The following is a 12,189-nucleotide window of genomic DNA, read 5'->3' as shown; positions in this document are numbered from 1 at the left end:
TCTCTAGCAATTGTCCTACGAGATGGTGGATCAAACTTTGGTTGGACTTCTTGCATTAAATCTCTAAACCCCACATTCTCTACATGGCTAAATGGAAGCTCATCACGAATAATCATCCGTGCACATGCAAGTCTAGATCTCTCCTTACTAAAGGACCAACTCACTATACTACTCTTATCCTCCTTGCCAAACGATAAGATTTTTTGACTTTTGGCTTCTCTAAGTGGAGATGTCCTACATATAGTCTTTAAATGATACCATAAGGAAGACGTACCATTACGGGAGTCACATCCATAATCTTGCTTACAATACTTACATATGCACCTAGGTTCATCATCATTTGTACATTCTTCCTTCTTTATCTTATCAAAATGTTCCCACACATTAGACCGAGCTGCAGCTTTTCTTTTTAAGTTATTCTGTGGTGGAAGTGATGAAATAGCATTTGATGAAATATCCACAGTTTGTGCAGAGGTTGGTGTAGGAGTTGAACTTATGTTTGACATAGGACTAGTAGATGAACTGAAGGCTTTCTGCAATTGAAACTAAAGATTAAAAATCAATGTTAACTCGGATAGCTAAAAACACCTAATGAAGTAAACTTTAACTAGCACAATATTTAATCTTTACTTCAAATAAAATTTCATAGGACCCTTGATATACATATGAAAACTAAAAGATCGACTTTGCAAACAAAGAAATTTATTTAAATAATATCCAAAACAAACTACAATTACCAAAACTACCTTTATCAAAATGCATAATATTAAAAACCACACCCATTGCTTCTACATGCATATCCTTTATCAAAATCATAATATTAAAAACCACACCGTCTTGAACTACACCACTCTCCATGCTATTCATCATCAACATACTCTCTCTCTCTCTCTCTCTCTCTCTCTCTCTCTCAACACAACACAACACAAATCAAACAAGCACCAAAACTACCCAGAAAACAAATAGTCCCCACTAAAACAACAACAAAAATCTCAATCTCAATCAGCAATTCCTTACAATATTTAAATACTAAGATTCCTTGTGCACATTTGAATAGTCAACATGTTCCAATTCATATAGCTTTAATCATTGTATTTGCCACGTTTTGTACCAAAAAAGAAAGAAAAGTTGCAGGTCCGTCTGCAACTTCTCATCTCCTTTTTGTTTTTCTTCTTTATTTTTCTGCTGGGCTAAGAAAAAAAAAAAAAATTTAAAAAGCAAATTACCTTTTGGAGCGATTGTAGAAGATAAGAGAGCGATGGTTGCTGTAGAAATCAGTGTGAAATGATAAGAGTTCTTCTTATGCAAAATACCCTGTGAATAAAAAATTTAAACGATAAGAGTTCTTATCTTGCCTATCAAATCAATGTGAAATGAGGTTGGGTCTTACAAAATATTGAGTCAACATACCTGCTCAGAGAGATGAGAGCGATGGTTGTGCGGCTAAGCTAACAGAGAGAAGAGAAAGTTAAGATGTTTGGGTGTTAGAGGACGGCTAGATGAAACTAAAAGATGGAAAGTCAAATTTTAGGGTTAATGTAGGTAGTGTTTCAGTGTTTCGCAGTCTACAATAACTTAATATCCAGCCACTAATAAATAGATACATATATAAGTACTTAAATAATTAAATAATTATAAATATCGGATCGGTACGGATTTCCGTCGGATAAGGGATATTGTTAACCGTTAACCAAACCAAACGTTTCGGTACGGATCGGATCGGAATAATTAAAATTAAAAAATAATTATTTAACCAAACCAAACCAAACCGTCGGTACGGTACGGTCGGTACGCGGATAATTCGGATGAGATGCCCACCCTAACTCCTTACGAATTCCTCACTCTTAGTTATACGCTTAATGACTTTACTAGCTTCGGGTAATGTTATAAGCATCAAACTTGTTTTCTTTTTTGTTGGTGTGGATGCTCTATAAAATAGAAGCACCTTACAAGAGTACAAAAGATAGCAAGGACACTATTCAAACCCAAATGTGAGAGGCATGGACAATAGCGTAATCTTAAAAAAGATTTCGTAACTTGAACCAAACACAAGGAAACCAAATGTAAAAATATAAAAAATAAACAGGAATATGGGACACCTCTTCACCGACCCACCAAAAAAGCATTGCTAGCGACCAAAAGCAGCACCCTACAAAAGAAAAAGAAAATCAGAAAAGCAAAACCACAACTGAATTAGAGAAAGAAAAAATAGAGGTGAATAAACGCAAAATAGGGCAAAAGAAAAACCTGGCAAAAACCAAATAGATAAATAAACAAGAAAAGGTAAAAGGGTACAACTAAGGAAAAAAAAAAAAGGGAACCTTATTTTTCTAAACAGAACTTAGAGTATTGTTTAGCTCATTTATAAGTTTGTTATTACCAAATTTTGTTAATCAAGAAATGTGGAAAATGTCTAATTTATTTTCAACTTCATTTATTATTAGCATGCATATTAATAATTGACGAGCGAATTTTATGACTCTAACATACTGCAAACCTTTATTGTAGTGCAATGGAGACTTTGATTACTATCAATTAATAAAGAAATTAGAAATATTTTTGCTCAACACTTTAATCCAATGTGTATCTTTATCAGTTTTCTTAACACTTGACACGTGCCCATAGACATAACCATAGATAACTTTTTGCTTTGTATTGTGGAACCATGGTTGTCTATAAACACGTGTCAAATGTTGAAAATGGTGCTGATTGTACGCATTAAGTTGAAGTGGTGACCAAAAATGCTCTCCCCTTATTTAAATGTAGTTCTTTTTCTTTTTCTTTTTTATGTTTGGAAGTTTATAGAAATATTTTATTGTTGATATTTTTAAAGGTGGATTTCTTTTTTATCTTTTTGCTGGATATTTTTACAGCTACATTATTTTTGGTTACATTGGACTAAAGGCCATGCACAGAAATCCGCTATACTGTCATCGCATTTAATAAATAAATAAAAAAGACCCATCGCATATTCAGTGGACAATGTGATTCAACAACAGAATGCCAATTATTTTCTATTTACACTTATTCCCTTGGATTCTATATCGCCAAATTACACTACATCTCAACCACCCTAAAACAGAATTAAAAAATGATAAATCAAGGAAAAAAAAGAAAAGAATATATTATTGTTTGCTTCTTGTGGGATCTTGTAACTTGCAACCGACCGATGTAACAAGGCGTTTCTCCACTGCAGGTGGAGAGAAGTTCTAGTGACCAGGCCCTTTGGGGCTAGGTCCTGAAGCTAGACGTTCAAGCCAGCATTCCATGGTAAACTTAGCCTTCTCGTAGACCGATGACGAAGACAAGGACGGGGAGGAGAATGTCTCCAAGTGATTTGCACCAGCAAAGTCCTCCGGTAAAACTCTGCTCGCTTCGACCGGAGCACTGCCGACCCAGATGGCCACGGATATCATAAAGATGATCAATATGCTACTCATCTTGGGGAAATTCATTTTTCAAAGTTTCTCTTAAAATAAAAAGTAGATAAAATGGGAAATGGAAAATGAGGAGTTAGGGTGCTCTTGTGGACGTTACAAAGACTACTACTAGTGCTTGATCTAGCAGTGCTTTTTTGAGAGGAGCTTTTGGGTGCTGGATGGAAAGATGATGTGAAAAGCTTCAGATGTGTTCACCTATTTATATTGTGAGAGTTTGTATACTATTTTAATTAAAAGTGCTCTTCTTGTTGGACTGGTGGAGTTTTTGGTTGGACGTGTAGGGTTTACGTGTTGACCAAGGAGTTTTGACAATATCAGTCATGGCACACGAAAAGCTGATGTGGTTTCTAACGTTTGAATTTGTCAACAAATCTGAATATTTAAACATTTTACTGAATTTACTTATTTGTCCTTGTTCTTTCGTTTTTTTTCTTCTTTTTTGTCAAAATTCGGAGAGGAGGAGGAGGAGGTGTCATCGGGGTTCGAATCTGATCTTATTTGTCCTTGTTCATGCCACAAACTTGTGGGCAAAAACTAGTTTTGGTCCAGACGTAAGAAGAAAAGAAAAAAATAGAATAGTTTTGTTGATTTGATTATTTTGTTTTATTTAGAGATTTGGTTATTAATTCAGTCCAAACTTGGAAAGTTTGAATTGACTGTTCCCCCAATCTGGTTCTCGGCTTTGAATGGACCAAGCAAGAAAGATTTGAAATTATTTTAAAGGAAGCCACCCAGATGCTACCAGCTGCTAAAAAATGAGCATAATATTCTTCCAACTAACTTGTAAATATGTTAATTGGGTTTACACTTGTAAGGTTGTCCAGTTATAAAATGTCGTTTGGTGTTGTAATAGAATGCTGACTAGGATAAGTTAAATTGTTGGATATGTTTTTGTCATTTTGAGCACGGAATGTGGATAAACAAGTTGGTGCTTTAGAGGCTTTTAGCTATAATCCCAAACTACAACTCTTTTTAGTCAAGGTGAGGGAAATTTCCACATTTTCAGGTATAATATCATTAAATATCTCCTTATATTACAACACGTGGACACGAGTTATCGCACGCCCTAAATGGAGCGTTTTGATAAACTTCAAAGCAACTAACTTAGAATGACAGAAATATTGATTTCATGGAATGTGCTGTAAGGATAAAAGAAAAGACAAAAATCATTCTAAATGTACTAACAGGTAGGTGCTCGTACATAATCCAGAAACTGGCTTTGCTGCAGCGGATGTGAATTACAATAAGAGCATGCAAAGGGTGCCTACAATCACAAAGAAGCAACTTCAATTCGAGTCTGGGCTCTAGCTATACAACGTTAATCTGTTGGCCTTTCTGCTGTACAAATGCTAACCAGTTCTCAAAATGAAAACAACTTCATATTTGCCTATAAAGAATTGCAATATTTGTGCCTGAAAAGCAAAACTCAGAAGTCCTTGGCTTTTCTTCTCAATTCATTAAGCTCCATCTCAATCTCAGAATCTCGAAATGGATATGCCTTGTTCGAACTCGGAGCAGCAGTTCTTCCAGGTGGGAGCTCTCCTTTCTGTTTGGAGGAATAAAGAAGAGGAAAAAAGTCAAGAACCTGGTTGTTGAGAAACCATTAAGAAAAAAATGTCGGGAAGCTAATTACATATATATTATTTTTTGTTTTAACAAAGAGAGCAATGAGCAGAAAGGATATTTAGAATTCCATAATTTTGAGCTACGAGAATTTTTAAGTTTTAATTGTACAGTGCGTATCCATCTTCGTACCAAACAACAGAAAAGAGGAAAGGAAAACCATTACAAACCAGATATTTAGACTTCCATAATTTCTCTTAATGTTCCTTTGCTCAACAAAAGAAAAAAAGCATGATGGAATTATAAGAAAATTAGATAGCTAATAAGTACAAAAATAATGGGCAGAAACTTTAATATAAGAACATAAGTTCATGGGAGCTATGTCATTAGAAAATTGGTTGCATTATCTAAAATTATATATGTATATATATATAGTTGTCCTGCATGATAAGGCATACCTTTGAACTACCAGATAGTTCTTTCTTCAAGTTTGCAAGATCATCGTCAACTGAAGAGCTCTCTAGCAATGCAAACTGCAATTTTGATGTAGGTTGGAAATGGTAAGAAATCCAGTTTCAGAAGAGAAACCATCAAAAGCAAGCGAAATAGATTGATACTTATATGGTGATGGCAACTTGGAAAATGGTTTGAAACTATTGATAGACAATGTCTAAACTTTGAGTGTATAAATATGTAATACACATGTTACTTAAGTATGTATTTACATCTGTGACAAAATTATGCTTAACTAATATGTCTGGAATTTTGCCACTACTTTCAGCAGATTACTGAGCTTTATTCTGACTTGTTTCCACATCATATTTTCCAATATAGAAGGTTGTTTTATCTTCCCACCCTCCCCTGTTCTTATCAATCCAAAGATCATATAGACGCATAGGATCTAACATGAAATGGGGCATAAATAAGGGAAAAGAATAAGTGTTACCTTTCCTTCTAGATCATCAGTAGTTAATTGGCCAATAGCTTCTGCTTGGGATTCCATTGCTAAGACTATTTCAATGAAATGGAAATAGAAAAATTAGGATACATATAGCATATAGATATCTACATATGTAAAAATATTATATGAATATAATGTGTGTGTATATATATATATATACATATAGCGTCTGTCTAATTTATTAAGTTTGGGTTTCCTCCAATCAATGATAAACAAACAACATGTAATGCACACAAAACAATTTGATTAAAAGTCGATCAATTTTTTGCAACATAAGTCATATACAGTACACAACCACAATGATAATCCCAAGCCAAGCTAGCCAGATATCATTGTCCCTTTTATTTATTTAATTAACTGAATCAAAAGACTGATAGCTAAAAATGATTTCATTTGCATATCCACTGCTTAGCAATTTGGAAAACATTCTAGTATTTTAACATAGAAGTATAGTTGGTGAAAGAATAAACAAAGGCCAAGATCAGTGAAAAATTATAATCACAAACAAGTATCAGGCATGCTTTTTTTTGTTTCTGGTGCCAATATTAGGCAGGTTTTCACAGCATCACCCAACATTATTTCATCCCAATCTTTAAAGAAGAGATGAACGATCTTTCTTGCTTACATCCAATCAGACATATTTAGTCCGGACAACATCCCTATTCTATCAGCCTTACCAGGAAACATACATCTAAGACATGCTCAACAAGGAAATTGGAAGGATGTGTAATAAATGAAATTACGATTTTTTTTTCCAAAAAACAAACCTTTTATTGCAACTTGTGACAATGACCAGGAATTAAATTTCACTGATCACAAGCTTGCCAACCATTGCCTGAACACATGAATGCTCAACACAGACAAAAGCACATTGTGATGAAGTTTCTTTTAGTGGATTTTGAAGCAGACTTTACACTTGACCGACTTCATATCTTTCTTCAGTCAAACACAACCCAGAGATGTACTCCATATGCACAATCAATTAAGCTTAGGATGGTTGACTTTTGGGTAGAATGTTTCTACTTTTTCTAATACTTAGCCATCTTTCTTAAAATGTGACTCATGGAGTTTTTGGCAAATTCAACCATTTTCTTATCACTTCATCCACTGTTCTGTTCCAAGTGTCAGACACAATCAACTGCCTTTGCACATATGAAGCAGCATAAAAAAAATGTTGCAACCAAACATCTATTTGTTATAATACAATATAGCCACTTGATCAGCCTACCTCCCCTACACTTTTTATATATAGTCAACTAGTTTTCAGTCATAGATGGCACACAGTCTATCATTTTTTAAAACACAATGTGAGCTACTGTTTACTGCCCAAAACTCATTTTGACCAATTCCTCTAAGCACACAGTAACAAAAAATGCAGAAAATAAAATGTAATTATTTAATTTAAAACTTAATATGTAATGGAGAACGTTCCCTCGTGCCAAACAGAGATTGGCCCTCAAGTGGAAATGCAAAACAGAGCTTGTTAGTATTTCCATAATGGACAGCTGGCTTACCTTTCTCTTCCATCTTTTCAAAAGCTGAAAGAGCACTACTTGTATTGACATTCCCCACCATCTCACTCACTTTAGTTGCAGTCCTGAAGCAACAGAAAAGAAACATTACTGGCAACATTAAGGACATAGCAAAAAAAAAAAAAAAAGAGTTACCAGACTCAGTTAAAAAAACAAAAAGGAAAGTGAGAGATTGTAGTAGAAACATACTTTGCAGACTGAGCACGTGCTTTAAGAGTATCTTTTTTCGACCTTGCCTCCTGTATCTTGCTCTCTAAAAGCTACACAAAATGGATTTCATGGAATACAGTTGTAACAAATGCAGGTGATATCTACATAATTATACTTATCAAAAGAGTCAATGCCCATTGCAACCAGGAAAAAAAGAGACAAGGTCGGTTTCTGATAAAATCTGCAAAATACAGCAAGCACTAAGCACAGTTATTATTTTAGATACCAATAACCCTCAATTAAGCCCCGAGGTCAAGAAACCTGAATAACTGCTCTTTTGGCCAGTTTTTCCATAAACAGAAGAAAAAGATCTTTTTATTTTCTGTCAGAGTTATTGCCTTCTTATGATATAGTTTCAAACCACAGCTTCTCTCATAGAACATAGAACTCCTTCTGATTATTCCTAGATCTGTAACTCTTCATAACACTACTTTTGACACAGCATACAATATAGCAATTTGATTCAGCCAAAAATATATGTACTAGTAAAATCAATTTTTTTATAACCGCTATAGAAAATTTGGGTTTTAAAGCTTCAAACTAAAACTGGCATGGCAACAGATGCTAAATTTTACAGTCATAACATGCAAAAGCAATGGAAATACATATGCTAGTTCTACACTTTATTTTCACAAAAATGCTCACACAAACCCTTCCACAATATAGATAGATGTATATATACAGATTAATGAATAGAGGGACCCCTCAAATAACCCTTGTAAAGCCCACTCTGCATGGTATTTTAATGATCTGAACAGTCTATTTTTTAGGTATTCCCTCAAAGAACATCTCTGCAAAAAATCACTCAAATCGGAAACTATTTAACCACTCACTTGAATGGTTGTCATTTTAGTGTTTTCTTGAAATGAGTTTGTCAGTTTTGTTGGCCACAACTAGATGTCTTAACAATTTACAGTTTGTCTAATTTTTTGCAAGGATGATCTTTGAATGAAGACTTTAAAAATACACTGTTCAAATCATTGATGTAAACTTCTTAGTGGATCCCACAAGGTGTATATATATGTGTTTATATATATATAAAGCTACTCATCGAAGAAGTAAATTATGGGAAAAAGATATAAATTCACTTACCCGGGTATTAGACACAAGATTATCAACAACACCCTTTTGTTGATCAAGTTGAGCTTTCAAAGTATTAGCATTATCCTGGAAACAATGACAGAACAATTAATTTTACAATAAACACTTTGGCAGCCTGGCGATGAAGCAGAAACTAGGTTGCGAGGAAACAAGGGAACATTAGATCCATGTCTATAAATTCAATTAGAAATTTTTCACTGTTGACTGAGCTTAATTTTCCTGAACATTCCAAACGCAAGTTCGGCTCAATAAGACAGTTGAATGACACACATTTCTCAAAATAAAATACGAAAGAAAATAAGTGAAGCATAACAAATTTATATAACTAATTAGACTTACAGCAAAAGATTTACGCCTCTTCAGAGCTTCACGTGCAAGATCCTCCTCTCCTTTTTGAAGAGCTAATTGTGCTTTGCGGTACCTATTCCAAACATGGACCATATTTTTAAAAATTATTCACCGCTATACTTACGAATATAAGATATCAACCCCATCTACATTACCAGTCCTCGGAAGCTTGTTCAGCAGCTTTGTACTTATTTTCCATTCGCTTTTGAGATGCCAACACCTTCACACACAGAGAGAATATGTGTGATCAATTCTAGATGAACATAGATACAATCAATCAGTTAAAATTTTTTTTTTTTTTTTGGACGTATATCAGTTAAAAAAATTAAACAGTGGCAATGCATAAAGGAGAAAATCATAAGATATCCAAGTATATCTAGAGCACACCACAATAACCGTTCATGGATGATATGTTTACAGTTTCAGTTTGTGTCAGTTATGAATACAAAGAAAAAATGAAAACTAAAAGAGATAAAAACAAATGCAATAAAATCCAAAGAACATGAGGAAATCATACTATACCATACAAGACAAAAAAAAACAAGGAGATTCTGAGAATTTCCAAAATGATTTTATTGAAGAAAAAAAATTAGAAAAGAACTTAAAAATTTTGGGAACATAAGGCTTACTTGTGCTGTGGCTTGACGCATCTTTGTCAAGTCATCATTCATTTCAAGAACTGCTTGCTCCAAGATTTTCTCAGGATCTTCAAAAGTACTTATGAGTGCATTTGCATATGACTGCAATTAGTAAATTTGTGCAAGAAAAGGTACAATTAGTTATAATAATACAATCATATTATTATTATTATGTGAATACACTAAAGACTGATAACACATATCACCTTGACAACTCTAGCAAACCTGTCAAATAGGTTCATACGGGCACCAAGGGCACCTCCACGCTGCCTAGAATAATGTGGTCGATTGGAAGGAGCAACCCTAATCACTTCAACTTTTAGAGCCCCCACTGAAAGAAAAATAATTGTAAGACATGATATTACTATTTGTAAGTGATTTGGTGGGGGAGGGGATGTGAGGTGATTTATTTTTCAAAGGGCGGGGGGGTTGTTGAGTCAAACCAATAGGAGCAAATCTTTCTTTTCAAATGAAAGCTAGCCTTGTTTCATTCAGAAATTTGCAAGAGTAGAAAAATTTTGGTTCACTGTTGCATATAGTTATTACTTATGCTATCTGACACACACTAAGATGCCTTTTATAGAGCTGAAGATCCTTTTAGAAAAGATAGAAGCTTACATCCTTCGGCTTTGATTCTGAAAATAAAAAAATTTCTTTTATAAGATGAATATAGGTACATCTTCTTTGCGCTTAACCATAAATTAAAAATATATTCAGATTTACATGTAATCTTTAAACTAAAAACAGCAGGGTTGAGGCTAGTTCCTGATTTGTTGGGAATTATTTGTTAAGTAACCCATGTTTCAAATGTTCCCATTACAGTAGCGCTGCTAGTAAAATGGTCATGTCAATCAAAGAAGGCAACGAACACAGGCAATGCTCATTTAGCCTTATCTAGATCAGCTACTCCATTGCATACTTATATTATTGTTGCATATGAATGTTGTCTCAAATGGGAGTTTCTAAACTAGTTCAAGGTAATGCTTTTGCAACCCAAGGAGTAAGAGGATGATCTGATAAAGAGGCAATTGACACATTATGAGAAGAAGTAAATCTACAAAGACTCAGAAACAAAAATACACAAAGGACATTCCCAACCCAATTATCTTCCCAACATCTAATTCTCTCCTCATTTCCCCATTAATAGACGAAGGTATCCAGCGACAGACTCAATTCCCTGTGAAATGCCCACTGAAAGCCGTAGAAGGAAAGAAAATCAATTCTACTAAGCTTAATGCAACTATTTGGATTGCCAACCAATTAACAAGTTCCATAACATTCAACAAATTTTACTTTATTTTTTTTTCTACTGATGAAATGAAGTTGAAAAATCACACACAAACACAAATCAAATAACGACCCAGATACATAACGGAGAAATTCAATACCAATTGAAAATCTAAGAGATACCCAGTAACTAAAACAGTGAGTCAAGCAAAAGGCACAAACCTCCACCATTAAAGAAGGAAGTGGTGAGAGGTTTTCTGACCATAGCGAGACTGTAGGAGCTTGAAGAAGAGGCTTGGAACGAAGAGGCAGGCGTTGATGCCATGGGGAATCCTGTAAATATCTGCGATTTTGTTGCCATTCTCTGGGAAAACTTAGTTCAAATGCTGCAATTTTAATAGATAGGATTGAACAAGATACTGATCACTTCTCACTCTCTCAATCACCACTTTTTTCTGAATTTTTTTTTTTCTTTGGCTTTGTGATTTTTCTAGGAGTTGTTTGTATTGAGCGGTTTGGGCCGCTAACCCCGACGCGCCAATGGTTCCGTACTGCTAATCCAGGCCTGGCCATTGAAGCCCATCAATTCTGATTGGGTACGGACAGCCTAAAGTTTGCTTCATTATCCAACAAATTAAAAATAGAAAAATAGAAAAAATTATGGGAAAAGAAGATTCACTATTATACCCAACTAGCCTCTCTGCACGTGCTTCCGCGCTTGCGAGAGGCTTTTTTGAAAAAAATTTAAAATTTATTTTAGAATTAAAAAAGATAATGAGTAGTTGTGTTCCATAAAAATAGGAACCATTATCTGAATTTTCTTTTAATTTTAATTCTTTTAATATGAAAAAGTGTGAATTTACCATATTATCCTCATTTAATTAATAATTTCAATTTCTAATGTTTGCATTAACCAAGGGCATTTTCCGGTATTTTGAATGTTTCACCATTCTCTACCTTTTGCTTTATATATATAGATATAGGAGCCCAAATTTTTTAAAAAAAATCCTATATGAAATGGACTTTAGAAACACACCCAAAGCTCATTTACAACATAACAAAAAAGGCTTTTAATTTCTTTTAAATTACAAAATCTTAAAACAAACTCAACCCCAAAATCTCATAAAAAAAGCCCAAAACATTCAATAGGGTATTAAAGTAATTTAATA

The 12,189-nt window shown here is 34.1% G+C and overlaps 1 protein-coding gene across 1 annotated transcript; it reads right to left on the bottom strand.

Annotated features, from left to right (window-relative positions):
• Positions 1-4,582: 4,582 nt before the first annotated feature.
• PTAC4 (plastid transcriptionally active 4) lies at positions 4,583-11,497 on the bottom strand. Its single transcript, XM_021977495.2, has 11 exons — positions 11,243-11,497; positions 10,000-10,124; positions 9,785-9,895; positions 9,311-9,375; positions 9,147-9,228; positions 8,799-8,873; positions 7,686-7,756; positions 7,479-7,561; positions 5,950-6,014; positions 5,462-5,536; positions 4,583-4,986 (listed from the first exon to the last, which is right to left on the bottom strand). The coding sequence occupies exons 1-11, from the start codon at positions 11,379-11,381 to the stop codon at positions 4,867-4,869; spliced, it is 1,011 nt and encodes a 336-aa protein (XP_021833187.1). The 5' UTR covers positions 11,382-11,497; the 3' UTR covers positions 4,583-4,866.
• Positions 11,498-12,189: the final 692 nt, after the last annotated feature.

This window comes from Prunus avium, chromosome 1 (assembly GCF_965620075.1).
Source record: "Prunus avium chromosome 1, drPruAviu1.hap1.1, whole genome shotgun sequence".
Classification (NCBI taxonomy): domain Eukaryota; kingdom Viridiplantae; phylum Streptophyta; class Magnoliopsida; order Rosales; family Rosaceae; genus Prunus; species Prunus avium.
Note: the sequence above shows the minus strand (reverse complement) of the source record. Positions and strands in the feature narration are given on the sequence as shown.